General features: G+C 40.0%; 1 protein-coding gene across 1 annotated transcript in view; it reads left to right on the forward strand.

The window, feature by feature from the left end:
• The window catches only part of LOC101113672 (probable maltase-glucoamylase 2), a 103,162-nt gene extending 81,558 nt beyond the window's left edge, over nucleotides 1-21,604 (forward strand). The window contains exons 45-49 of the mRNA XM_042248942.2: nucleotides 466-554; nucleotides 10,347-10,396; nucleotides 14,895-15,068; nucleotides 15,414-15,672; nucleotides 16,867-21,604. Coding sequence (XP_042104876.1) covers nucleotides 466-554; nucleotides 10,347-10,396; nucleotides 14,895-15,068; nucleotides 15,414-15,672; nucleotides 16,867-20,207 — 3,913 coding nt within the window. The 3' untranslated portion in view covers nucleotides 20,208-21,604. The remainder of the gene's footprint in view (nucleotides 1-465; nucleotides 555-10,346; nucleotides 10,397-14,894; nucleotides 15,069-15,413; nucleotides 15,673-16,866) is intronic.
• The last annotated feature ends 5,601 nt before the right edge of the window (nucleotides 21,605-27,205 follow it).

Raw genomic sequence — 27,205 nt, forward strand, 5'->3', positions numbered from 1 at the left:
TTGGAGGGCAGTAAACCATTCATGCTGAGTTTAACTGGAGCACTGATAAAGGAGATAAAGTGAATCAAAATCAAACTGGTTAGTATCAGGCCATGGAAAGTTGTGAATGCAGAAGAAGCATTCTGCATTGTACTCTACAGCAATCTGGAAGCTGCTAAATGATTTTTTTTTTTTTTTTTTTTTGGCGGGAGGGAGAAGCTTCTTATATTACTAATAATATGGATGTAAGTAACATGTATGTATTTGATTTTTGGAGATTTAAGTTGTATTGAATGTTTCATTAAAATATAAGCATTTTACTCTGTTAGCTTTTAAATATCTTTTATTTGATCTCATCTGCTTTTAGAATTTAGGTGTATTTTTAATGCATTTACTTTTTTTCTGGATGACTATATATTTTCCAAAGAAGCTGTCTTTCATTCTTACAACCTGCAGTCTGTAGAAAAATAACTTTTCTTTTAATAGCCGACAGAAATATATGGGATTGATTGTTGCTTTGGATGACAATGGGAGAGCTGAAGGTCAGCTGTTCTGGGATGATGGACAAAGCATTGGTGAGTAGGAGCTTTCCTGGGTCCGCACACAGCATTCAGGGAAGCCATACACGGAGGCTCAGGATATAATTGGCATGAACTGAAAACCTGTTTCTATCACTACTCTTAATAAGGCGGTGGTGTTGGGAGGATTTTTGCAACTTTTGTTTCTCATATATATTATGCTGTAGTTGTAATAGAAGGGTATAGGGTCCCCAGCTTTGTAAGATCATCAATTTGATATTATAGATTCAGCTGGGGGACTTAACCTCCCTATAACTTTCTCGCTCTGATAAGAGTGTTACTGCAAATATCAAGCTGACCATTCACTCTCAGTGGTTCATAGATCTGCCTCTATTTGGGCCAACCATCTAGAACCAGGCACCCTTTGCCTCCAAAGTGGTGGCTCAAACAGTAAAGAATCTGCCTGCAGTGCACGAGACTGGGCTCAATCCCTGGGTTGGGAAGACCCCCTGGAGAAGGAAATGGCAACCCACTCCAGTATCCTTGCCTGGGAAATCCCGTAGACAGAGGAGCCTGGCAGGCCCCAGTCCAGGGTCTCAAAGAGTCAGACATGACTGAGTGACTAATACTCTTTTAGTGCAGGCCCACTCAGGAAACATATTAGAGCTTAGAAAATTTCTTAGTGTCTCAGAATTTGGGAATTAAAGTTATCAAAAGAATAATTATGTCAATGAAATATTGCTTTGTGTACTTTCTCTTCCCAGTCTAGGAACACGATAGTTCTATCTTAGATATTGGTGCTTGTCACTATAACTGGAATACCCCTCTTCCTCAGGCATTGCTGTAGATTTACAATCTCTCACCAACTGATGTCCATTTTCCAATACTTTATTACTGTGGACCTCTAATCTTGTAGCAGGTAGCAGTTACTGAATTTATCGTTTTTTTTTCAATAAAATAAAATATTTTTTCTTTATTTACAAAAGTAAAATATTTCTAAAGGTTTCCTCCTTTTGATTTTATTCATTACAAAGGTAAACATATCATCATTAAAGAAAACATTTTAGAGATAAAAAATTAGAAAAAAAATTAAAACCAGTTGATATTTTTGCGGTAACACCTTTTGCTTTCATTTTACTTAAAATAATGCTTAACTTTCAATAATGCTGAAACAATGCATGCTCAGCTGCTTCAGTTGTGTCCAACTCATTGCGACCCTATGGACCATAACTCCTCAGTCCATGGGATTCTCCAGGTATTACTTCTGGGGTGGGTTGTCATTTCCTCCTCTGGTTGAAAACATGAAGTGAAGTGAAGTCGGTCAGTCGTGTCCAGCTCTTTGCGGTCCCGTAGACTGTAGCCTCTCAGGATCCTCCATTCCTAGGATTTAACAGGCAGGAGTACTGGAGTGGGTTGCCATATTTAATTTGTGAATCCTGTTTCTTTGCACTTAACTTAATGACACAAATATGTCTAGATATTATTTTAAACACCGTATCAATATCACACCTTACGATTATCACATTCCATTGAGAGGATATTCCATAATTTATCTTTCTATAGTTATTCCCTGTGCAGGATGTTTTCAGTTTTTCTTGTTATAAAATAACAACATTGAGTATTAACATTTGTTTGTATTTCAGATTATTTCCATAGGGTAGATTCCTAAAAGTAAAATTATTGTTTTCTAATTAACTTGATAGTAGTAGTAAAGTCGCTCAGTCGTGTCCGACTCTTTGTGACCCCGTGGACTGTAGTCTACCAGACTCCTCCCTCCATGGGATTCTCGAGGCAAGAGTACTGGAGTGGGTTGCCATTTCCTTCTCCAAAGTGTATCCATTTTAAGTTTACAGTTCTATTAATATATGTTTTGACAAATGTATACAATTGTTGGTTTGCTACTATGACCATAAATATGTAGAATATTTTTGTAAACACAAAGCCCTTCTACTTCTTTCCAGCAAACTGCCCCTCACTCCCAGTTTATTATTTCCAGTCTCTGACAACCACTGATCTACTTTCTGACATTATGAATTAGATTTGTCTTTTCTTGGTTTTATGTAAATAGAATCCTACAGTATGTCCTCTTTGTGCTTAGCCTCTTCCACCTAACAAAATATTTTTAAGGATTCATCCATTTTATTGCACATAAGGTTCATTACTTTTGACACCTGAATAATCATCTTGTGGGAGTACCACAATTTATCCATTTACTTACCGATAAACATATTAGTTGTTTCATATTTTTTACTGTTACCTATAACCTGCCCTGGTTATTTGAGTGTAAGTCATTTTGTAACATATGTTTTTACTTCTCTTGGGTAAAATCCTAGAAATGGAATTGCTGGGCCTGGTCATGTGACAAGCGTATGATTACTGGTTAAAGAAAATACCAAATTGTTTTCTAAAGTGTACTATTTTCTATTACTAACATTACTAATTAAGAGTTCCAGTTTTCTACATCCTCAAACACTAAGAATTAATTAAAATTTTTTAACCATTATAGTAGGTGTATAGTGCATTTCATTATGGATGTGATTTGCACTTCCTTGATGTTGAGCATCTTATCATGTGTTTATTGGTTATTTATATACAATTATATACATTCTTCGGAGAAGGCAATGGCAACTCACTCCAGTACTTTTGCCTGGCAAATCCCATGGATGGAGGAGCCTGGTAGGCTGCAGTCCATGGGGTCGCTAGGAGTCGGACACGACTGAGCAACTCACTTTCACTTTTCACTTTTATGCACTGGAGAAGGAAATGGCAACCCACTCCAGTGTTCTTGCCTGGAGAATCCCAGGGACGGGGGAGCCTGGTGGGCTGCCACCTATGGGGTCGCACAGAGTCAGACACGACTGAAGTGACTTAGCAGCATATACATTCTTAGGCCTTCCCTGATAGCTCAGTTGGTAAAGAATCTGCCTGCAATGCAAGAGACCCTGGTTCGATTGCTGAGTCAGGAAGATCTGCTGGAGAAGGGATAGGCCACCCACTCCAGTATTCTTGGCTTCCCTTGTGGCTCAGCTGGTAAAGAATCCGCTTGCAATGCAGGAGACCTGGGTTCAATCCCTGGGTTGGGAAAATCCCTTGGAGAAGGGAAAGGCTCCCCACTCCGGTATTCTGGCCTGGAGAATTCCATGGACTGTATATTCTGTGGGGTCCCAAAGAGTCAGATACAACTGAATGACTTTCATTTCACTTCACTTCACATACCTTCTTATATGAGGTTCAAGTCCTTCACCCATTTTTTTTATTGCCATTTGTCTTTATTATTGAGTTCTATGAGTTACATATTTTACCGTCTTTTATCAAATATATGGTTTGTTCTCCCTGTCTGTGACTTGCCCTTTCAATTCCATGATGGTATCTGGCAAAGAGTAACTTTAATTTTGATTAGACATCAATTTATTCATGCTTTTCTTATATGATTTGTGCTTCTTGTGTCTTAGCCTAAAGAGTGTTGTGGTACCAATTCCAACATATGTATATGTGAGTGTTTTTCCACACCAACAAGCAATTCTGGGACACCAGCTGGGTGTGCTACAATTCAATTCAATTCAATTCTGACACTAACTACTGGAGATCATGTCAGATCCCAAGGTTAAGGGGTCGGTTTCACAAGACTTCCTCCTCCTGCCTTCTCCACCCTCTTCTGATGCTAGATCTGTACTTCTGAATGACCAACTATAAATCGGAGGGTCCCATGACCCCCTCCTCAAGTTGGATTAATTTGCTAGAGTGGGTAGCAGACCTCAGAGAAACATTTTGCATAATAGTTTATGGGTGTATTACACAAGGATACCACTCAGAAATAGCGAGATAGAAGCAATGCATAGGGCAAGTATGAGAGAAGCGTTGTAGAGCTCCCCTGCCCATTCCAGGTGTGTCCCTCTCCCCACATTTCCATGTGTGTTCCAACCCCTAAGCTCTCTGGACCTCATTCTTTGTGTTCTTCTTATTGTTGTTGCTGTTGTTGTTTTTCTTTTTTTGAAAGCTTCATTACATAGGCATGGTGTTTAAATTCTTGGCCGTTGGCTACTGATGCAATCTACAGCCCCTCTCCCTTCCAGAGGTCTCAGAGTAAGACTGATAGTTGGTTATTCTGGCAACTAGTGGGAGACCTGGGTTCGATCTCTGGGTTGGGATGATCCCCTGGAGAAGGGCATGGCAACCCACTCCAGTATTCTTGCCTGAAGAATCCTCATGGACAGAGGAGCCAGGCAGGCTACAGTTATGGGGTCGCAAAGAGTCGGACAGGACTGAGTAACTAAGAACAACACACAGCACACACCCACCATCCTGAGTCGCTTTTCAAAAGTCACCTCATTAACATAACAAAAGGCACCTTGATTGCTCTCTTCACCTGAAATTCCAGTTCTAGGCTTCTATAGCAGCTTCTCTGTCCATGGACTTTCTAGACAGGAACACGGGAGTGGGTTGCCATTTCTTACTCCAAGGGATCTTCTTGCGTCTTCTGCTGCAGCAGAAGGGTAATTTACCACTTGCTCTGCGGAGCCCTCTGATGAAGACCAAATATGTATTATTTATCATAAATCATATCACATAGCCTAACTGAAGATTACCAGTTTTACAGTCTTAGCTTTTATATATTAGGAATCCACCTCAATAGTATTATATTTTGTATGTATGTAATAGTCCAGGTTCATTTCCCCCCATGTTTGTCCAGCTGATCAAGCACCACTTTCTTGAAAGTATAATCTTTTTTCCTTGGTTTATTTTCCTGACATTTCTGTTAGCTATCAATAGGTTACATGTGGCTGAGAGTTTATTTTGGGTTAGTTTTTCTGTTGATCTGAATGTTTAATCCTTATGCCACTATCATATTGCCTTGACTAAAGTAGTTTCAGATTTGTTTATTGTAGTTCCTTTGGATTTCACAAAAAATTTTAAATCAACTTGTCAGTACCTAACAAAAAGCTTATTAGAACTTTAACAGAAATGCATTGATACTAAAGATAAATTTAGGGTTATCCATCTTCCTCTCTATCTCATCTTCAATTAGGTAAGTAAGTAAGTGAAAGTATTCTTGAATTACTTCAGCAACATTTTATAATTTTCAGTGCATGGGTCTTGCACATATTTTGTTAAGTTATCCTAAGTATTTCTAAGTTTTTGATGATGTTGCAAGTGGCATTTTAAATTACTCTTCTTCCTGTATGGATAATACTTTAGAAGCCTATATTCCTTTAACACAATATATAAGAGAGATGTTTTTCAAATTATTTTCTTTTATCTCATTTATAGGTGGAACTGGCAAAAAATGGAGGGATATAAAGGAATTAGATTACTTTTATTTTCAAAGTTCCATTTAGTCTCTGGATTTGTTTTTTAAGTTAACTCTCTGGAGAGACATGTGATATATTGGAATTCAATAGGTCTGGCTTCAAAAACCATTTCAGTCATTTATTAATTGCATATCTATTGGGAAGCTTTATAGCTTTATATCGGAGAAGGCAATGGCACCCCACTCAAGTTCTCTTGCCTGGGAAATCCCATGGACAGAGGAACCTGGGAGACTACAGTCCATGGGGCCACTAAGAGTTGGACACGACTGAGAGACTTCACTTTCACTTTTCACTTTCATGCATTGGAGAAGGAAATGGCAACTCATTCCAGTGTTCTTGCCTGGAGAATCCCAGGGACAGAGGACCCTGGTGGGCTTCCGTCTATGGGGTCGCACAGAGTCGGACACGACGGACGTGACTTAGCAGCAGCAGCAGCAGCAGCATAGCTTTATATCTTTCTGCCTGTATTTCCTCAGTTTTCAAAATCTGTAAGATATTACTTATCATGTAGATTTTATGCAGATTTAATTGATTTAATATATAGATAGAATTCCCAAAACGTAGTTGCTGAATAAAATGTATCATTAATATGCAAGATAAACAATAAATTTCCATTACAAGCTTTTAAGTTATTTTACATTTAAATCAGAGTGGCTAGCATAACAACAAAAAGCCCAAAAATCAGAGAAAAGAGATTAACTAGCCACCCAAGCCAACTTTTAAGGGAGTGGGACTTGAACCCTGCAAGAAAATAATATGCCACAAGGTCAGTTTTTAAATTTAAGAACTGTGTTTATTAATGGGCTAAGATGTTCTCATCTATTAGGAAGTACATCTTTTTCCTTAAGTGAAGTGTATGTGAAAGATGAAACTTCAGTAAAGAATTTGTTTGGTGAGCAGAAAATTATAGCAACAGTAATTACCGGCCAGTAACACACTGTCTTGATTATAATTGCTTTGAAGTAGTTTTTTTTAAGATTTTTTTTTATATGGACCACTTTTAAAGTCTTTATTTAATTTGTTGCAATATTGCTTCTGTTTTGTGTTTTGGGCTTTTGACCTTGAGGCATGTGGGATCTTAGCTCTCCCACTAGAGACTGAACTCACAAACCCTGTATTGGAAGGCAAAGTCTCAACCAATGGACTGCCAGAGGAGTCCCTGAAGTAACTTTTGAAATTAGAGAGCAAGAATTCTCTCCTTTTTTTAAGAAAGTACCTTTATTTGTGCAGGTTTTCTCAACCTTGGTAACATTGATGTTTGAGAAACCTATATGCAGGTCAGGAAGCAACAGTTAGAACTGGACATGGAGCAACAGACTGGTTCCAAATAGGAAAAGGAGTACATCAAGGCTGTATATTGGCACCCTGCTTATTTAACTTCTATGCAGAGTATATCATGAGAAACACTGGGTTGGAAGAAGCACAAGCTGGAATCAAGATGGCTGGGAGAAATATCAATAACCTCAGATATGCAGATGACATCACCCTTATGGCAGAAAGTGAAGAGGAACTAAAAAGCCTCTTGATGTAAGTGAAAGAGGAGAGTGAAAAAGTTGGCTTAAAGCTCAACATTCAGAAAATGAAGATCATGGCATCTGGTCCCATCACTTCATGGCAAATAGATGGGGAAACAGTGGAAACAGTGTCAGACTTTATTTTGGGGGGCTCCAAAATCACTGCAGATGGTGATTGCAGCCATGAAATTAAAAGACGTTTACTCCTTGGAAGGAAAGTTATGACCAACCTAGATAGCATATTCAAAAGCAGAGATATTACTTTGCCACCAAAGGTCCATCTAGTCAAGGCTATGGTTTTCCAGTAGTCATGTATGGATGTGAGAGTTGGACTGTGAAGAAAGCTGAGCGCCGAAGAATTGATGCTTTTGAACTGTGGTGTTGGAGAAGACTCTTGAGAGTCCGTTGGACTGCAAGGAGATCCAATCAGTCCGTCCTAAAGGAGATCAGTCCTGGGTGTTCATTGGAAGGACTAATGCTGAGGCTGAAGCTCCAATACTTTGGCCACCTCATGTGAAGAGCTGACTCATTGGAAAAGACTCTGATGCTGGGAGGGATTGGGAGTAGGGGGAGAAGGGGACGACCGAGGATGAGATGGCTGGATGGCATCACCGACTTGATGCACATGAGTTTGGGTAAACTCCAGAAGTTGGTGATGAACAGGGAGGCCTGGGGTGCTGCGATTCATGGGGTTGCAAAGAGTCAGACATGACTGAGCGACTGAACTGAACTGAACTGAATTCTTTGTTATTGGTGGTGGTTGAACCATTAATTATACAATGTTTATACACCCCACCCTTTACCCACTAGATGCTAAAACTCTCCAGCTCCAAAACGTAACAACCAATGGGTCTCTAGATAACTGCTACATGTTTCACCAGCAGAATTGCTGCTGGTTGAGAACCAATGTTTTAAGGGAATCTGGAATCCTTTCCAGCTTCCCTGCTGGCTCAGTGGTAAATAATCCTCCTGCCAATGCAGGAGACGTGGGTTTGATTCCTGGATCGGGAGGGACATGGTAACCCACTCCAGAATTCTTCCCTGGAAAATCCTGTGGACAGAAGAGCCTGGCAGGCTACCATCCATGAGGTTGCAAAAGTTGGACACGACTTAGCAACTAAACAACAAGAATCCTTTTATACAGCTTGAGCTGATTAGGACTAGATGATTAATATCATATTGGGTTTATAGCACCAAAGTTAGTGTGCAAAATCAGCTCTCTATGAGCAATATGTTTCAAAAATAGGAGGGAAAAAACAATTTTCTGTAAAACTTTGTTGTTGTTTAGTCACTAAATCATGTCCAACTCTGTTTGTGAGCCTATGGACTGCAGCCCACCAGGCTCCTCTGTCCGTGGGATTTCCCAGGCAAGAATACTGGAGTGGGTTGCCATGTCCTTCTCCAATAAAATTTTAGGTTTCTACAGCAAATATATTCTAGCCTTAAAGTTAAAAATTAGTGCTCCCAGCAAGTTTTAAACTTTTTACACTGTTTAAGTTCTACGCAGAAGCACTTTTCCCTTTTTCACCAGCCCTAGAAATTAAAATTTAAAATATGAAGATACAAGTATAGATTTAATTTAATTTTTCTCTTAACTGTTTGTAATTATTTTTAAAAATTTACTTAGATTTAAGAAGATTCAATAGTTAGGTCAAAGTTAATCTTAAATAGCTTATATGAACAGAATCTCATTCTTTAAAAATTTTATATTAAAACTGCTAAAATAGGCTATGGTGTTTTCTTATGTTCACTTTCTAGCCAAAGCTCAGTTTAAAAATAAGAGTTTACAAGTGTTCATTTCCACAAGAGTGGAGTTAATTTAAAAAACAAAGACTATTATTGGGTTCAGGGAGAGACTATGTTGGCATATTGATTAGAGATGAAATGTTGACTAGGGCCAAGAATAAAACACAAAATAAAACTGACTTTTATGAAACTGGCATTTAGCCACATAAGGAGAATGAGTAAAGCAGATATCAACTGAGGAGTATTTCAAAGAGGAGATGTGTGGGCAAAGAAGCTAAAAATCTTGACCATCATGATGAGCTATTGAAATTTAATATAATTTATCATTGGTGATTTTGAAAGGACCAGATTCAGTGGGGAAAAACAAAAGAAACACAGGAGCTGAAGAGTGGTGGATATAGGATTGAATTACGAGTTGAACACATAGATGTAACAAGCTGAGGCCAGAGGCCTTAGGATCTGGAAGACTGTGGAAGGATGAGCTAAGGGTAGGGAGAGAGGAGCCAGGAAGGTAGAGATGATGATGACTTTGAAGATGATTGTGAACAACAAATTTTGAGCACTTATCAACACAAGTGGCATGTTGTAGACCTCATTGCCTTGAGCTGGGTATTATTAACATCTCCAGTCTACAAATAATGAAATGTTAAGTAATTTCCCAGAGTTTTCACAATAATACAAAAGTGGAAATTTGAATCTATGGCAATGTCTCTTGAGAGCACAAATTCCTAACCACTCTCCCCGATTCTAAGCCTTTATTGTCACAGCCATGTGACTTCTCAAGGCTATGCGCTTGCTCTGTGTTAGTTGCTCAGTTGTGTCCCACTCTGCGACTGCATGGACTGTAGTCTGCCAAGCTCCTCTGTCCACAGAATTCTCCAGGCGAGAATTCTGGGGAGTGGTAGCCATTCCCTTCCCCAGGGGATCTTCCTTACCCAGGGATCAAAGCCAGGTCTCCTGTACTGCAGGCAGATTCTTTGCTGTTGCAATCAGTAGCCTCCATGCTTTTTCACCTATGGTGTCTATTAGTTCAATCCAGATTCTCTTGTATTTGCAATCTCCTGATGCTCACCTCAAAAATACCCTCTTCCATAGGTACATCCCCACACTAACCAGGAGTGAAATATTCCCTCAGCTACTACCTTTAGTGCTGCTCTACAGAGGTCATGATTTGTCGATCAGTACTTGGGATCCCAGTGAAATATTTTTTGACTGCATGAAAGATTATCTGCTATTGTTAAAACAATGAGTAGTTGCTTATTCTTTTTTCTTGCTTGCAGATACCTTTGAAAATGGAAACTATTTCTTGGTAAACTTTACAGCAGCTCAGGTAAGACTGTTTTATTGAATTTTATAAATCCTTTCCCAGTTAGCTATAGATTGAATATAATCAGTGAATGGTATCATATCCCACATCTTCCTTTACATTTACAAATCAGATCTACTGACATGAAAATAAGGAAGAAACAGTTCTTATTTTGACAATTGCCCAGTATACCATCACCCTATTAAAAAAAATTGTAATTCATATAATGCTGGGGAAAAAAAATGAGTCCTTGAATATATGACATGTTTTTAGGAAATGAGACACTTTCTGGCTGATAAAAATGTGAAGGATAAATGCTAGATTGGCTATCTGTTACACAAAAATGGTGCAAAAACAACCTCATGACTTCATAAAAAACAACCTCATAACTTCAGCAGCATGTAGTAATTAATGCTTATTTAGCTTATAACTTTGCAGTGCTTAGATGGTCTAAGCTGGGCTTGGCTGATCTTGGCCGGCTCACATTCATCTGCAATCAGTCATGGGAATGTCTGTTTGCTCCGGTGATTATATATCTGGAGGGGGCGGTCACATGTTGGAGGTCAGCTGCTCTTGGATGATCTAAGATGGTCTTATGCGCAGGTCTGGGCATGACATTTCCATGATTATGAAAGAGGGCAAAAACAGAGGTGGAAAAGCCTGAGTGAGGGCTGTCTGAAATCTCCATTTGTAGTAAGTTGGCAATAGGCAAAGTCATATGGCTAACCCCAACAGAGGTGGGATAGAATGCCCCATCCAGAGAGGGAGGTCACTGCACAATTGCATGGAAAAGAGGATAGATAGGGAGGGGCAAATCATTGGAGGTCATAATACAATCAACCTACTAGGCATGTTAAATGATTCCATGGATAATCCATATAGTTTTAATGAGAGTAGGAGGATCATTCTCTATCAGACCTATAATCTGCTTCTCTCTAATTTTTACTTGTGGATTTGACTAAGGGATAGTATAACATAAACCTATTGTGTTTCTTCTACATAACAGTGCTTCAAGTGTTTGAAGGTATCCGTCACATACTCCTTCTGTCTTCTTGGAATTATACATCTCCAGGCTAACTTCATACTTCCTCTGTTTTGTGCCTACCCTGGTTTCCAGATTAGCTTATTCTGTTTGGACTAGATTAGTCTAGATTTCTCTTAAAACATGGTCCCAGGATTGAGAGGTTATCTTAGAACTGCACTATGGTTTGCAATGATAGTCACTAGCCTCATGTGGCAATCAAGCTTTTGAAATATGACTAGCTTAATTTTAAATATTTAAAAAGATTATAAAATATCACATTCATATTTTATGTTAAACGTATGTTAAAATAATAATACTTTGGATGCGTGTTAGTCCCTCAGTCACGTCCGAATCTTTGTGACACCATGGACTGTAGCTTGCCAGGCTCCTCTATCCATGGGATTTCCCGGGCAATAATACTGGAATGGGTAACCATTCCCTCCTCCAGGGAATCTTCCTGACCCAGGAATCATACCTGGGTCTCCCTCATTACAGGCATATTCTTTACAATCTGAGCCACCAGGGAAGCCCAATATTTTGGATATATTGGGTTAAAGAAAACATCATCAAAGCAATTTTTCCTTTTTCTCTTGTTAAATTACATATATAGCTTGCATTATAGTCTGTAAGACAGTGTGGACTTTCTGTTGCCAAAACAAACAAACAAACCCAAAACCAAAAACTCAAAACCTCAGTGGCATGCAACAATAAATACTTATTTAGTTCATTACCTAACTCTTAGCTCCTTTTAGCTAAACTGTTTTCTTACTGTTATTGCATCACACTATGCATTTTTTTAAACACGTGTATCAAATTACCTTCATAGACATTATTATTGGGTCATGATGTTGACATCCTGCATTTGCCTTTCTGAAACAAAATGCAAGACTTTGTATACTAATTAGGCATGTAACTTCTCTGCTCTTAGTTTAAGAAAAGAATTGAAGATTATATCATTTTCCTCTGAAAATATTGCTTTTTAATGAAGCTGTTCATCTAGAAGTCCTGGATTTTAGTTCTCTTCCTACTGCTAAATAGTTATTCAAGCTAGGGAAGATAGTTCTCCTGTTTCTTGATTATAATATATTTGGTTTCTCATAAATGTTAATATCTTCTAATGCTAAAATTCCATTCTTCTGTTATTCCAAGGTAGTGATAAATGGATTCTTATTTCTATGTGATGTTTGATGGAGTTTTCCTAAGGATCAGTGCTTTGACATGAAAGCGAGCTTCCCCTGGGAGTAATTTTTATCAGTGGTGTTCTGGCTGGTATGAGGTTATGGGAGTTGGTGGCTGATTTGTAGCATTTGTTAATTTCTGTGTGTGAAATCTCCCATCACGTTACTCAATTTCAGGCTATCTACTGGCTTGCGAAATCCCAGACAATTTGAAAATAAGCTCTCCCAAATCATAAGAGTTAGCTCCAAAACATCCATTTACTTCATATTATATTCCTTTTTCTTAATTTTCTCTTGATTCTTATTGCTCAATCAGTCACAAAAGTCTGGTTAATTCTCCATAATGCCAACTGAACATAATTTTCTTTCTACTGTTGCTATCAGAGTCTAGGAGTTTATAGTTTCACTCTACTGCAGCTGTCTCCTTAATTGATTGCATCAAGTCATCATCTTAGGTACTTAACCAGTAATTGCCCTGTTCAGTGCCAGCGTGAACTCAGGAGCCCGTGAACTCAGGGCCTTTGCCAGGTGTCTCTGCCTCCCTCCACCCCATTCCCTTTCCTGTTCATTTTGTCTTCATCAGCTCTATCCGTCTTCCCAGGACTTCTCACGTTCCACGTCGTTCCTAAGTCCTTTCTTGGCAACCCTATTCCCATGGTGATTCTTTTTATTTTCTTTTAACACCCATAACAAATATTCATGATGATTTTCATTTAGGCCTTAATCTTCTAACATCTTGTGACTTCATTCACATTATGGTAACCCATGTGTTGATACTCAATATAGTTGATAATTTAGATTTGTTGCAAACTATCCTTAGTCTATGCTAAAGCCTTTGACTGTGTGGATCATAACAAACTATGGGAAAATTCTTTAAGACTTGGGAATACCAGACCACCTGACCTGCCTCTTGAGAAATCTGTATGCAGGTCAGAAGCAACAGTTAGAACCGGGCATGGAACAACAGACTGGTTCCAAATTGGGAAAGGAGTATGTCAAGGCTGTATATTGTCACCCTGCTTAATTAACTTATGTGCAAAGTACATCATACTAAATGCCAGGCTGGATGAAGCTCAAATTGGAATCAAGATTGCTGGGGGAAATATCAATAACCTCAGATATGCAGATGACACCACCCTTATGGCAGAAAGAGAAGAAGAACTAAAGAGCCTCTTGATGAAAATGAAAGAGAAGAGGGAAACAGCTGGCTTAAAACTCAACATTCAGAAAACTAAGATCATGCCATCCGGTCCCATCACTTCATGGCAAATAGATGGGGAAACGATGGAAACAGTGACAGACTTTATATTTTTGGGCTCCAAAATCACTGCAGATGATGACTGCAACCACAAAATTAAAAGATGCTTTCTCCTTGGAAGAAAAGCTATAACAAACCTAGACAACATACTAGAAAGCAGAGACATTACTTTGCCAACAAAAGTCCATCTAGTCAGAGCTATGGTTTTTCCAGGAGTCATGTATGGATGTGAGAATTGGACTATAAAGAAAGCTGAGCACCAAAGAACTGATGCTTTTGAATTGTGGTGTTGGAAAAGACTCTTGGGAGTCCCTTGGACCACAAGGAGATCAAACCGGTTCATCCTAAAGGAAATCAGTCCTGAATATTCATTGGAAGGACTGATGCTCAAACTGAAGCTCCAATACTTTGGCCACCTGATGCCAAGAGCCAACTCACTGGAAAAGACCCTGATGCTGGGAAAGATTGAAGGCAGGAGGAGAAAGGGATGACAGAGGATGAGATGGTTGGATGGCATCACCGACTCAAAGGACATGAGTTTTAACAAGCTCTGGGAGTTGGTGATGGACAGGGAAGCCTGGCATGCTGCAGTCTATGGGGTCGCAAAAAGTCGGACACGAGCGAGTGATTGAATTGAATGACTGATCCTTAGCCTAGGGACAAGTTGCCATAATCGTTTATTTATACTGTGCTAAGTCACACAGTGCTACGCACAGAAGTTCATCATGATTCCAACCATATAAATGCCTTTAAGCTGTACAACCTTGACCTTCTCATTTTCTCTCCCAGAGCCTCAGTTTTCTCATCTGAGAAACAGACATAAAGATTTTTTCTTTTCAAAATCATTGTAAGAATTAGTAATAATGTAGTTAAAAAGCTTTCATAATGTTGACACACAAACCTGTTTTGAGCACCTCAAATTTATTGTCTTAAGTACTCAGGAAGTATGTCTTCATGAAATATTTAAGAATAAAACCAGCATTTTTGTTAACATTGTAATATAGAATTTAATCTATTAACAGATGTATTATGTATATTTTCCTCTTTATACATTCTTTGCAGAGTGTACTGCAAATCCAAATGATACATAATAATTATTTGAGTGACACTAATTCACTGAAAGTTGGATATATTAGTATCTGGGGCATAAACTCTACTGATATAACACAAGTGACTGTCTCCTATGACAATCAACAATTCATGGTGATGAATTTCAAGAGTGACCCTTACAATCAGGTATGTCTTAAAGGAATGCTATCATATCATACATTAATTTTATTTTTCTGTAAAGTTGTTAGCACTATTGTTGTATTTACTTATACTTGAAAGGTTATATATATTTGCAAATGTTGACTCATATTGTACAGTGCACATTAGTGATCCTCTCAGGATAGTCCAGGGATCAATGATCAATGATCTGATGGAATCCTCTCCGTATGTTTCCCAAAGAGATTGTGCTGTGTGTTAGACTGGTCTTAATAAGTTGCATTGCACAGTTGTTATACTGTAATGTAAGTTTTAACTTAAATGTGATATTTAACAAATTTTAAAATACCAACTTCATCTCTTCTTTTCTGGCAGACACTAAATATTCAACTGACTGATAAGATTATCAGCCTGGAAAAGTTAACTGAGGTTACTTGGATTCACGGTGGTCCTATAGTTTCTACGACAGCTATGGCGAGTACCTTCCCAATGAGCTCTTCACGTCCTTCCGCAGCTTCTACTGCTGCTGCTGCTTCTGACACCACCAGTTCCTCTGCTTCAAGTGGCACTGGTACCAGCACCGCTGAGAGCACTAGTGCCGCTCTTCCTACGACAACCACTTCTTTCCCAACAAGCGCTGCTGAAGTTTCAGCTGGTGCTACTGTTGCCAATACCAGTGCATCTCTCCCTACAAACACTGCTCCTGAGAGCACTAGTGTTATGCTTCCCGCCACAACCATGCCTTACCCAACAAGCGCTACCGAGGTTTCAACTAGTACCACTGTCCCTAATACCACTATACATTTCCCTATTAATACTACTACTGATAGCACTGATATCACTCTTCCCATCACAACCATGCCTTACCCAACAAGTACTGCTGAATTTTCAACTAGTACTACTGTCCCTAATACCACTATACATTTCCCTATTAATACTACTACTGATAGCACTAATGTTACTCTTCCCATCACAACCATGCCTTACCCAGCAAGTACTGCTGAAGTTTCAACTAGTACTACTGTCCCTAATACCACTATACATTTCCCTATTAATACTACTACTGATAGCACTAATGTTACTCTTCCCATCACAACCATGCCTTACCCAGCAAGTACTGCTGAAGTTTCAACTAGTACCACTGTCCCTAATACCACTATACATTTCCTATTAATACTACTACTGATAGCACTGATATCACTCTTCCCATCACAACCATGCCTTACCCAACAAGTACTGCTGAATTTTCAACTAGTACTACTGTCCCTAATACCACTATACATTTCCCTATTAATACTACTACTGATAGCACTAATGTTACTCTTCCCATCACAACCATGCCTTACCCAGCAAGTACTGCTGAATTTTCAACTAGTACTACTGTCCCTAATACCACTATACATTTCCTATTAATACTACTACTGATAGCACTAATGTTACTCTTCCCATCACAACCATGCCTTACCCAGCAAGTACTGCTGAAGTTTCAACTAGTACTACTGTCCCTAATACCACTATACATTTCCCTATTAATACTACTACTGATAGCACTGATATCACTCTTCCCATCACAACCATGCCTTACCCAACAAGTACTGCTGAATTTTCAACTAGTACTACTGTCCCTAATACCACTATACATTTCCCTATTAATACTACTACTGATAGCACTAATGTTACTCTTCCCATCACAACCATGCCTTACCCAGCAAGTACTGCTGAAGTTTCAACTAGTACTACTGTCCCTAATACCACTATACATTTCCTATTAATACTACTACTGATAGCACTAATGTTACTCTTCCCATCACAACCATGCCTTACCCAGCAAGTACTGCTGAAGTTTCAACTAGTACTACTGTCCCTAATACCACTATACATTTCCCTATTAATACTACTACTGATAGCACTGATATCACTCTTCCCATCACAACCATGCCTTACCCAACAAGTACTGCTGAATTTTCAACTAGTACTACTGTCCCTAATACCACTATACATTTCCCTATTAATACTACTACTGATAGCACTAATGTTACTCTTCCCATCACAACCATGCCTTACCCAGCAAGTACTGCTGAAGTTTCAACTAGTACTACTGTCCCTAATACCACTATACATTTCCCTATTAATACTACTACTGATAGCACTAATGTTACTCTTCCCATCACAACCATGCCTTACCCAGCAAGTACTGCTGAAGTTTCAACTAGTACTACTGTCCCTAATACCACTATACATTTCCCTATTAATACTACTACTGATAGCACTGATATCACTCTTCCCATCACAACCATGCCTTACCCAACAAGTACTGCTGAATTTTCAACTAGTACTACTGTCCCTAATACCACTATACATTTCCCTATTAATACTACTACTGATAGCACTAATGTTACTCTTCCCATCACAACCATGCCTTACCCAACAAGTACTGCTGAATTTTCAACTAGTACTTCTGTCCCTAATGCCACTATACCTTCCCCTATAAATACTACTACTGATGGCACTAATGTTACTTTTACTGTCACAACAATGCCTTACCCAACAAATGCTACTGAAGTTTCAACTAGTACTACCATCCCTAATGCTACTATATCTTTCCCTATTACTACTACTACTGATAGCACTGATATTACTCTTCCTATCACAGACATGCCTTACTCAACAAGTACTACTGATGTTTCCACTAGCACTTCTGTCCCTAACACCACTGTATCTTTCCCTATAAATACTACTACTAATAGCACTGATATCACTCTTCCTATCACAGCCATGCCTTACCCAACAAGTACTACTGATGTTTCAACTAGTACTACTGTCCCTAATACCACTATTTCTTCCCCAATAAATATTACTACTGATAGCACTGATATCACTCTTCCAGTCACAGCCATGCCTTACCCAACAAGTACTATTGATGTTTCAACTAGTACTACTCTCTCTAATACCACTATTTCTTCCCCAATAAATATTACCACTGATAGCACTAATGCTCCTCTTCCCATCACAACCATGCCTTACCCAACAAGTACTGCTGAAGTTTCAACTAGCACTTCTGTCCCTAATTCCACTCTCTCTTCCCCTGTAGATACAACTACTGATAGCACTGATATCACTCTTCCAGTCACAGCCATGCCTTACCCAACAAGTACTACTGATGCTTCAACTAGTACTACTGTCCCTAATACCACTCTCTCTTCCCCAATAAATATTACTACTGATAGCACTAATGTTCCTCTTCCCGTCACAACCGTGCCTTACCCAACAAGTGCGACTGAAGTTTCAACTAGTACTACTGTCCCTAATGCCACTCTCTCTTCCCCTGTAGATACAACTACTGATAGCACTGATATCACTCTTCCTGTCACAGACACGCCATACACAACAAGTGCTACTGAAGTTTCAACTAGTACTACTGTCCCTGATATCACTATATCTTCCCCAATAAATACTACTGCTGATAGCACTAATATTACTCTGCTAGTCACAACCATGCCTTACCCAACAAGTGCTACTGAAGTTTCAACTAGTACTACTGTCCCTAATACCACTCTCTCTTCCCCTGTAAATACTACTACTACTGATAATACTCATTTCACTCTTCCTGTCACAGCCATGCCTTCTTACACAACAAGTACTACTGAAGTTTCAACTAGTACTGCTGTCCCTAATACCACTATTTCTTCCCCAATAAATATTACTATTGATAGTACTAATGTTCCTCTTCCTGTCACAACCATGCCTTACCCAACAAGTACTGCTGAAGTTTCAACTAGTGCTACTGTCCTTAATACCACTATATCTTCCCCTATGAATGCTACCACCGATAGCACTAATGTTCCTCTTCCTGTCACAACCATGCCTTTCCCAACAAGTGCTACTGAAGCTACAACTAGTACTACTGTCCCTAATGTCACTATATCTTCCCCAATAAATACTACTGCTGATAGCACTAATGTTCCTCTGCCAGTCACGACCATGCCTTACTCAACAAGTGCTACTGAAGTTTCAACTAGTACTACTGTCCCTAATACCACTCTCTCTTCCCCTGTAAATACTACTACTACTGATAGTACTCATATCACTCTTCCTGTCACAGCCATGCCTTCTTACACAACAAGTACTACTGAAGTTTCAACTAGTACTGCTGTCCCTAATACCACTATTTCTTCCCCAATAAATACTACCACTGATAGTACTAATGTTCCTCTTCCAGTCACAACCATGCCTTTCCCAACAAGTGCTACTGAAGTTTCAGCTAGTACTACTGTCCCTAATACCACTATTTCTTCCCCAATAAATATTACTATTGATAGTACTAATGTTCCTCTTCCAGTCACAACCATGCCTTACCCAACAAGTACTGCTGAAGTTTCCACTAGCACTTCTGTCCCTAACACCACTGTATCTTCCTCTATAAATACTACTACTGATAGCACTGATATCACTCTTCCAGTCACAGCCATGCCTTACTCAACAAGTACCACTGATGTTTCAACTAGTACTACTATCCCTAATACCACTATATCTTCCCCTATGAATGCTACCACTGATGATAGCACTAATGTTCCTCTTCCAGTCACAACCATGCCTTTCCCAACAAGTGCTACTGAAGTTTCAACTAGCACTTCTGTCCCTAATACTACTATAACTTCCCCTAAGTATACTACAACTGATAGCACTGATATCACTCTTCCGGTCACAGCCACGCCTTACCCAACAAGTGCCACTGACGTTACAACTAGTACTACTGTCCCTAATACCACTATGTCTTCCCCAATAAATATTACTACTGATAGCACTAATGTTCCTCTTCCAGTCACAACCGTGCCTTACCCAACAAGTACTGCTGAAGTTACCACTAGTACTACTGTCCCTAATGCCACTCTCTCTTCCCCTATAGATACAACTACTGATAGCACTGATATCACTCTTCCTATCACGGATACGCCATACACAACAAGTGCTACTGAAGCTACAACTAGTACTACTGTCCCTGATATCACTATATCTTCCCCAATGAATACTACTGCTGATAGCACTAATGTTCCTCTTCCAGTCACAACCATGCCTTTCCCAACAAGTAGTACTGAAGTTTCAGCTAGTACTGCTGTCTCTAATACTACTATACCTTCCCCTACTAACACTACTCATGTCCAGCACTGATGGTATTCTTCTTGTCACAATCATGCCTTTCCCAGCAAGTGCTATTGAAGTTATTGATATGAATGTTCCTAATTCTATTGTGCCTTTCCCTGCAAATACTACTACTGCCAGAACTAGTGCTACACTTCCTATCACAGCGACTTCTTTCCCAGCAAGTACTACTGATACTACCACGGGTACTCCTGTTCTTATTACCACTACTCATTCTTCAACAAATACTGTTGCTACTAGCACTAATAATACTCACCCACTACACTGTATTCCTACAGATATTGCTGCTGATACTACTAGCAATGGTTTTCTATTGTGACTAGTTTCTCTGAAAGTATTTACGATAAGAACACTACTTTTGCTACAGTAACCTCTCCTCTTACAGTAACCCCTTCTCCAACTGCTAGCCTTGGTACTGATGCTCTGATTACAAATTATCCTTCCCCTACAATGTCTGGGGACAATAGTACTAGTAATGCTTTTTCTGCAGTGACTACTTACCCTTCATAAACTCACGCCATTTGCACGAATACTCCTCCTGTGACTACTTTTTTTCTGTATGTATGGGGGCTGCCAGCAATGGTAATATTGTTCCTGATGAGTACTCTTTCTTCTCCAAGTACTGCTGCTATTAGTACTTATTTAAGAGATAATACTAGATTGTTGCTGCTCCCTCTAATGACTGAATTAACTGACGAAGTGCTAACTCTTCCACAGACCAGAAATCACCCAGACAGAGATGAATATGTAAAGATATGACACAGGGGAGACAATCTCTACCCTGAGATCAGAGTTCATAGTTTTGTTTGCTTTGTCTTCTACTTACCAGCTTTCCCCTCCTTGTTTTACTATCTAGACTCTCCTTCAGTGTGTTAAGACTTTCAGCATGTTCTTGGACTTTCATACCCACAGTCACCATTTATTCCTGATCTATTATTTCCTAAGATCACCCCTGTGTATAGGCTCATGGTCATAACCAAATATTGCCATTTAGGTGCTACTGAAGGCTTAACCCTAGGACAGTATTTTGAAAATGTAGTTTGGGAAACCAGGGGAGACCCCAGAACTCTTTCTGGGGTCTACAAGGTCAAGCCTCTTTTCATATAAATACTCTGGTGTTTTTGCCATTTTCACTCATCCTCTCATTGATATACAGTGTCACTTTCCAGAGACCACGCTCTGTGGTGTCCCAATAGATGAATACAGAAACTAATACAAGAATCCAGTTGTCTTCCATTAAGCCAGACATTAGATTTACAAATGATACAACAATGTCATTCTTCTCACTAACTGTTTTTGCTTTGAAAAATATAGTGGCCTTTCATTCAAAATATATTATTTATGTCAACATGTATTTGATATATTGTTATTTTTAATGAATGAAGAAATAAATATTTCGCAAAACATTTGACAAATGACTCCATTTTTCTTAATGCAGCAAATGTTTGGAGATATAATCCACCCAAACAAAACACAGGGTCTTCACTAAATTTGAAAGTAAAGTGGTGCTGAGACCAAAAGTTTGAGAATCACTTCCCTAGGACAACAACGGCCTAGTGTCACTGTCAGGTCCTGGGAAAATATAGTGTGCGAACAAAACAAAGCAAAACTCATCATTCTAAACGATATCAACGGATTGCTCCCAGGCTCCCTCACGTGCATCTCTATTGAGGGAGCTCCAAGGCATTTCTCTTGTTGGCACCACAAAACCTGATCCTGGACAAAGAGCTCTGTGTCCCATGGCACATGGACCCTGTGGCCAGGCTGCCACACTGGGGCAGATTCATTGGCCAAAGGCTTCACTTTTTTTCTGAAGCCTTTGGGACTTGAAACACTGAAGAGGAATTTGTTCAAACAGCCATAGCTCTCGAGTTACTGAACTTCAATCCCTTTGTGTATATACATGGATTGTAATTATAAGCATGGAACTTTGAAAAGGTAAGTGCTCCCTGAAAAAAGAACAACAGCCCCAAACAACAAATGCAGAGCTATATTGAGAACAGATAACCAACAAGTCCTGCTGTGTAGCAAAGGGGACTCTGCTCAATATTCTCCAACAGCCTGAATGGGAAAAGAATTTTTAAAAGAATAGACACATGCATATGTATAATTGAATCACTTTGCAGTATATCGAAAATTAACATACGACTGGTAATCAACTAGACTCAATAAAATAAAAAATCATGATCGCATAAGCAGCAACAACAAAAACAGAAAAGAAAGACAATCTGGCCTTACTTCAGATATTTGAAGAAACTCGAGAATTGAAACTCCAGTCCATGCACAAGATGTGGTCCTGGAACCAGGTTCAGAAAACAGGGAGAGGCAAGAGGTGAAAGAAAGCATTAGCTTGCTGCTTCTGAGTCTTAAGCTTTGACGACGCCTTAGTCGTCATAGTCTTAAGATGACACCTATGCTTACATCTAAAACACATGGTCGCCTTCACTGGACCAGTTCTGGAAGCACTACCTGTACAGATTGGTATGGGGACAACTGCTGCCGGTGGACACCATCGTCTATTACTTGTCTCAGCTTCCTCATCTACGAGGTTGAGTCAACATTGGAAATGCATTTTCATTCTCTAAAACACTATACAACGTTTTATTATGATGATTACATAATCCCTCGAGTGTTCTTATATCTATTTAAACTTTTTCACACAGCAGTCAAAATCTCTTGCTTACAAAAGCTGACATTTTTCTAAATTGAATTTTTTTCTAAGTAACTCTTTATGCGTCTTTAAAAAATTTTTTGCTCCATTTTCATACTTTCTTTGTATAGATCTCACGCTTATTTCTTTTTTAAAAATTAACATTTTTGTTTGAAATAAGCTTGGGGAAAAGTTGCAAAAATAGCTAAAGACCTTCACTATCCTTTTCACCCAATTTTCCCAAATATCATCCACAAATTGTAAATTATGTACCATATTTACTCTCTCTCACACACACACACGTGTATAATTTGAGAGTTGTAGACACAATGTCTCAACATCACAAAATGCTTTAGTATAAATTTCCTTAAAACACGAGGACATATTCTCACATAATCACAATATAATCAGACAAGTCAGAAAGTCGATGTTCATACAGTGCCACCATATGATGCAGAGACATTAGTCAAATTTTGCTAATCATCCCAATAATGTTCTTTATAAAGAACACTAAACACGGACTTCCCTGGCAGTCCAGTGGGCGTCCACTGACCTGGACATGGGTTCAATCCCTGGTTGGGAAACTAAGATCCTGCACGTCTTGTGGCACAGCCAAAAGCATTTTGAAAAAGAAAAAAAAAAAACAAACCTAAACAAGGATAATGACAAGGAGCACATGCTGCATTTGCTTAATGGAATTTTTTTTTGTTTTTCAGTCTTCTCTCCTGTGGAACTATTCCTCCGCCCCTCTTTTTCTCCTTTGATTTTGATGATTACAAGTCAGATCTTTGTAGAATATTCCTCATTAGGAGTTTGTCTAATACTTTCTCATGATTATATTGAGGTTGTATATTTCTTGGACAGATATAACATAGAGTTGATGTTATGTCCTTCCTGGTACTCCTGTCAGGAGGTAAGTGATGTTTGTCCATGATTGGTGATGCCAACTGGCTGACTTGGTTGAAGTGGTGACTCTCAGTCCTCTGCATGGGAAAGTTACAACTTTTTCTCATCATAATGAATAGCAGTATTACTGGAGATAATTTGAGGCTATGTAGCTATCTAGTTCCTCTTCTACTAGTTTTTATCATCATCTATTGATGATTCTTATCGGATTCAATTATTACTATGAATTTATTAACTGGTGATTTTCTAACTTCACATTTTTTTCTGTATTTGTTACTTGGCATTATAAGGGCTCTTCTTTCTTTGCTATTTTTTAAATTAATCAATTTATTTTAATTGGAGGCTAATTACAATGCTGTAGTGGTTTTTGCCATATATTGACATGAATCAGCCATGGGTGTACATGTGTTCCCCATCCTGAACCCCCCCTCCCACCTCCCTTCCCATCCCATCCCTCAGGGTCATCCCAGTGCACCAGCCCCGAGCACTCTGCCTCATGCATCAGACCTGGGCTGGTGATCTGTTTCACATATGATAACATACATGTTTCAATGCTATTTATTTTTTGATTAATGTTTGGTAAGTAGCCACTTCCCTGAGCCCCCCACATGCACCCCTTCTCTGAGGTCCCCACACGTCCTCACAATCTAGCAACTAAAAGTCTAGCTCTTGGAATTCAGGGAGCTTCCAGGGCTCGTCGTCGCTGGTGTTCACTCGGACTGGTCAGCCCTTGTGCTGTCGCTCCAACATGTGAAGCCAGAGTGGGATTCCTGCTCATTCAGGAAGCTGACTGGTTAAGAGCGATGGAACTTCTGGTTCAGTGGTCCTTAAGCTCGGGTGCATATTGGAAACACCCAGAGAGTGTAATGATGGATGCTAATGCCTGGACGCTGCCCCCATCACCCAGGTGACTCTAACCTGCTATCAAGGTTGGCAGCCACTGGGGTGGGGAGGCAGAGGAGCTGAGAAGCTTCTTGCTCAGTCTGAGCTAAGTATAGCATGAACTGAGACTTGATGAGAACTCTAGCAAACAGGAGTAACAAATTAAGTTATCAACTTCATGAAGGAGAGGAAGACAGAGAGCCAGGGGAAGATGAAGAAGCGGGTGGTGGGGGGTGGGGGCGAGGAGCGGAGAAAAAGAGAAAAGATGGCAAGAGAGGAGAGAGAAGGAGAGAGAAACAGGGCGAAATGTAAATGGATAAAGCTTGTTTAAAGGGCTTATGGGAATTCTTGCAATGATAAATTTGAAATTGTATCAAAATATTCTTATTCCACGGGAAAGACCAGAATCCTTGTAAACTTTATGGGTCCTCTTGTCTTCTAGGGCTTCCCAGGTAGCTCCAGCGATAAAGAACCCGCCTGCCAATGCAGGAGACACAAGGAGATGCAGGTTTGATCCCTGGGTCAGGAGGGTCCCTGGAGGAGGGCATGGCAACCCACTCTAGTATCCTTGCCTGGAGAATCCCACGGACAGAGGAGCCTGGTGGGCTACAGTTCATAGGGTCACAGAGTCGGACCTGACTGAAGTGACTCAGCACGCATGCACCTCTTGTCTTCACACACGAACAAGCAATGAGGGAATAAATGATTTATTTACCCTCCACATTTAAGATGGAGTTTTGAGTAGAGGAGGTAAGATGGGAAAAAAGTTACAGTCTCAGAGTCACCCAGAGCTGATCCGAACTTAGGGACCAACTGAGGGGTAAGGTGTGGCAGACACCCAAGTGCCAAGATGTTCTAGGAGGAAGTAGGGGTCATCCTTTTCTACCTCAACACTCAGCCCATCTATTTGGAGTGTATCATTAGGCTTTCTGGAAATAGTCACAAAACACATAAATTGGGGGAAAAAAAAAAGCTTGAGGTCATATAATTCCCAGCAGTATCGTCTAATGTTTTTCCGTCACCTAGTCATGTCTGACTCTTTGCAAAACCCCATGGACTGCAGCACGCCAGGCTTTGCTTTACTATCTAAAAGTGAAAGTCTCTCCATTGTGTCCGACTCATTGCGATCCCATGGATTATACAGTCCATGGGATTCTCCAGTCCAGAATACTGGAGTGGGTAGCCTTTCCCTTCTCCAGGGGATCTTCCCAACCCAGGAACCGAACCCAAGCCTCCTACATTGCAGGTGGATTCTTTACCAGCTGAGCCACAAAGCTCATATTAGCCATATGTATGGTCTAATACATATGCATAAGATAAATGCATTCCTTTTAAATATAGAAGCATGTCATTATCCATAAATTGATATAAATTATAGTTTCTCTCCGGAGGCAGTCAGTGGGGAGAAATGGTCCACTAGGAAAGGCTTAGAGGAGCGTGCCCTGAACCCAAGGCGAAAATGGCCAGCTAAGGGCTCCTAGAAGTTTGATCACAGCTCCACAAGGGCAGGCCGGAGGGGCGGGGAAGGTGGTGCTGTCCATCTCCTGTTCATTTCAGTAGCTCCTATTCTGACCTAATGTCAAGCTCACAGGTGGTGCTCAGTGAATATGTACATGATGACTAGATGCTGAGATCAGGAGATGGAGAGGAAAATCAATGAAAGAAGGAAAACTAAAGTGGGTATAGAGGAGTGCAATAGTGCAAGGGACGGGCACCAGTCTCCGGGCTGGAGAAATGGAGCATTGGGAGATTCTGACTGCAGAACTCTGGGGAGGTCGCTCAGCTGACTTGAACTTATCAGGACAGCCCCGAAAGTAAGGCTGCAGCACAGACTGAGGTTTGACATCAGAAACCCATCCAGGAGGTTCTTCTATTTTCTTTTTGTTTTTACCTGAAAGATTGAGGGTGGAAGAATTTGCTTGCAGGGGTGGGGGGTGCGGGCGCTTGGAGTAACACAGTTTTGAATAGAAAGGTCAGACTTTTTTGTGAGTTGGGCAGACTGGAGAGAAAAGGTCCGTTTTGCTTTTGTTTGATGTTTATTTATTTGTTTGCTCCAGGTCTTAGTTGTGGTACCAGGGATCTTCAGTTGCACCATGTGGGATGGAATCTGGTTCCCTGAGGAGGGATTGAACCCAGGCCCCCCTGCACTGGGAGTGCAGAGTCTTAGTCACGGGGCCACCAGGGAGATGCCCAAAAGGTCTGTTTTGATTGTTTTAAGTTTCAGTCTAGATTAGTTTTGGTCTGTGTGTTTCTTCATGCTGTAGAAAGTCATTTGTGAACCTCAAACTACTGCCAAAGGGCCTTACCAATGTTTTAAGATTATTACTTAAAGAAAAGCCTCCATTTCCCTTGAATGGTGACCACAGCGAAGCCTAGTAGCGAACTCTGGCTTCGGGTAAGCCATGTTTTCTGCTTTGCTTGGCAACCCAGTCCAGTATTCTTGTCTGGAGAACCCCATGGACAGAGGAGTGTGGCTGGCTATGGTCCATAGGGTTGCACAGAGTTGGACATGACTGAAGCGACTTGGCATGCACACACACGAACTCTAGCAGCAGCAGGAAATTTAGAG

The sequence above is a fragment of the Ovis aries genome, chromosome 4 (genome assembly GCF_016772045.2).
Source record: "Ovis aries strain OAR_USU_Benz2616 breed Rambouillet chromosome 4, ARS-UI_Ramb_v3.0, whole genome shotgun sequence".
Lineage (NCBI taxonomy): Eukaryota > Metazoa > Chordata > Mammalia > Artiodactyla > Bovidae > Ovis > Ovis aries.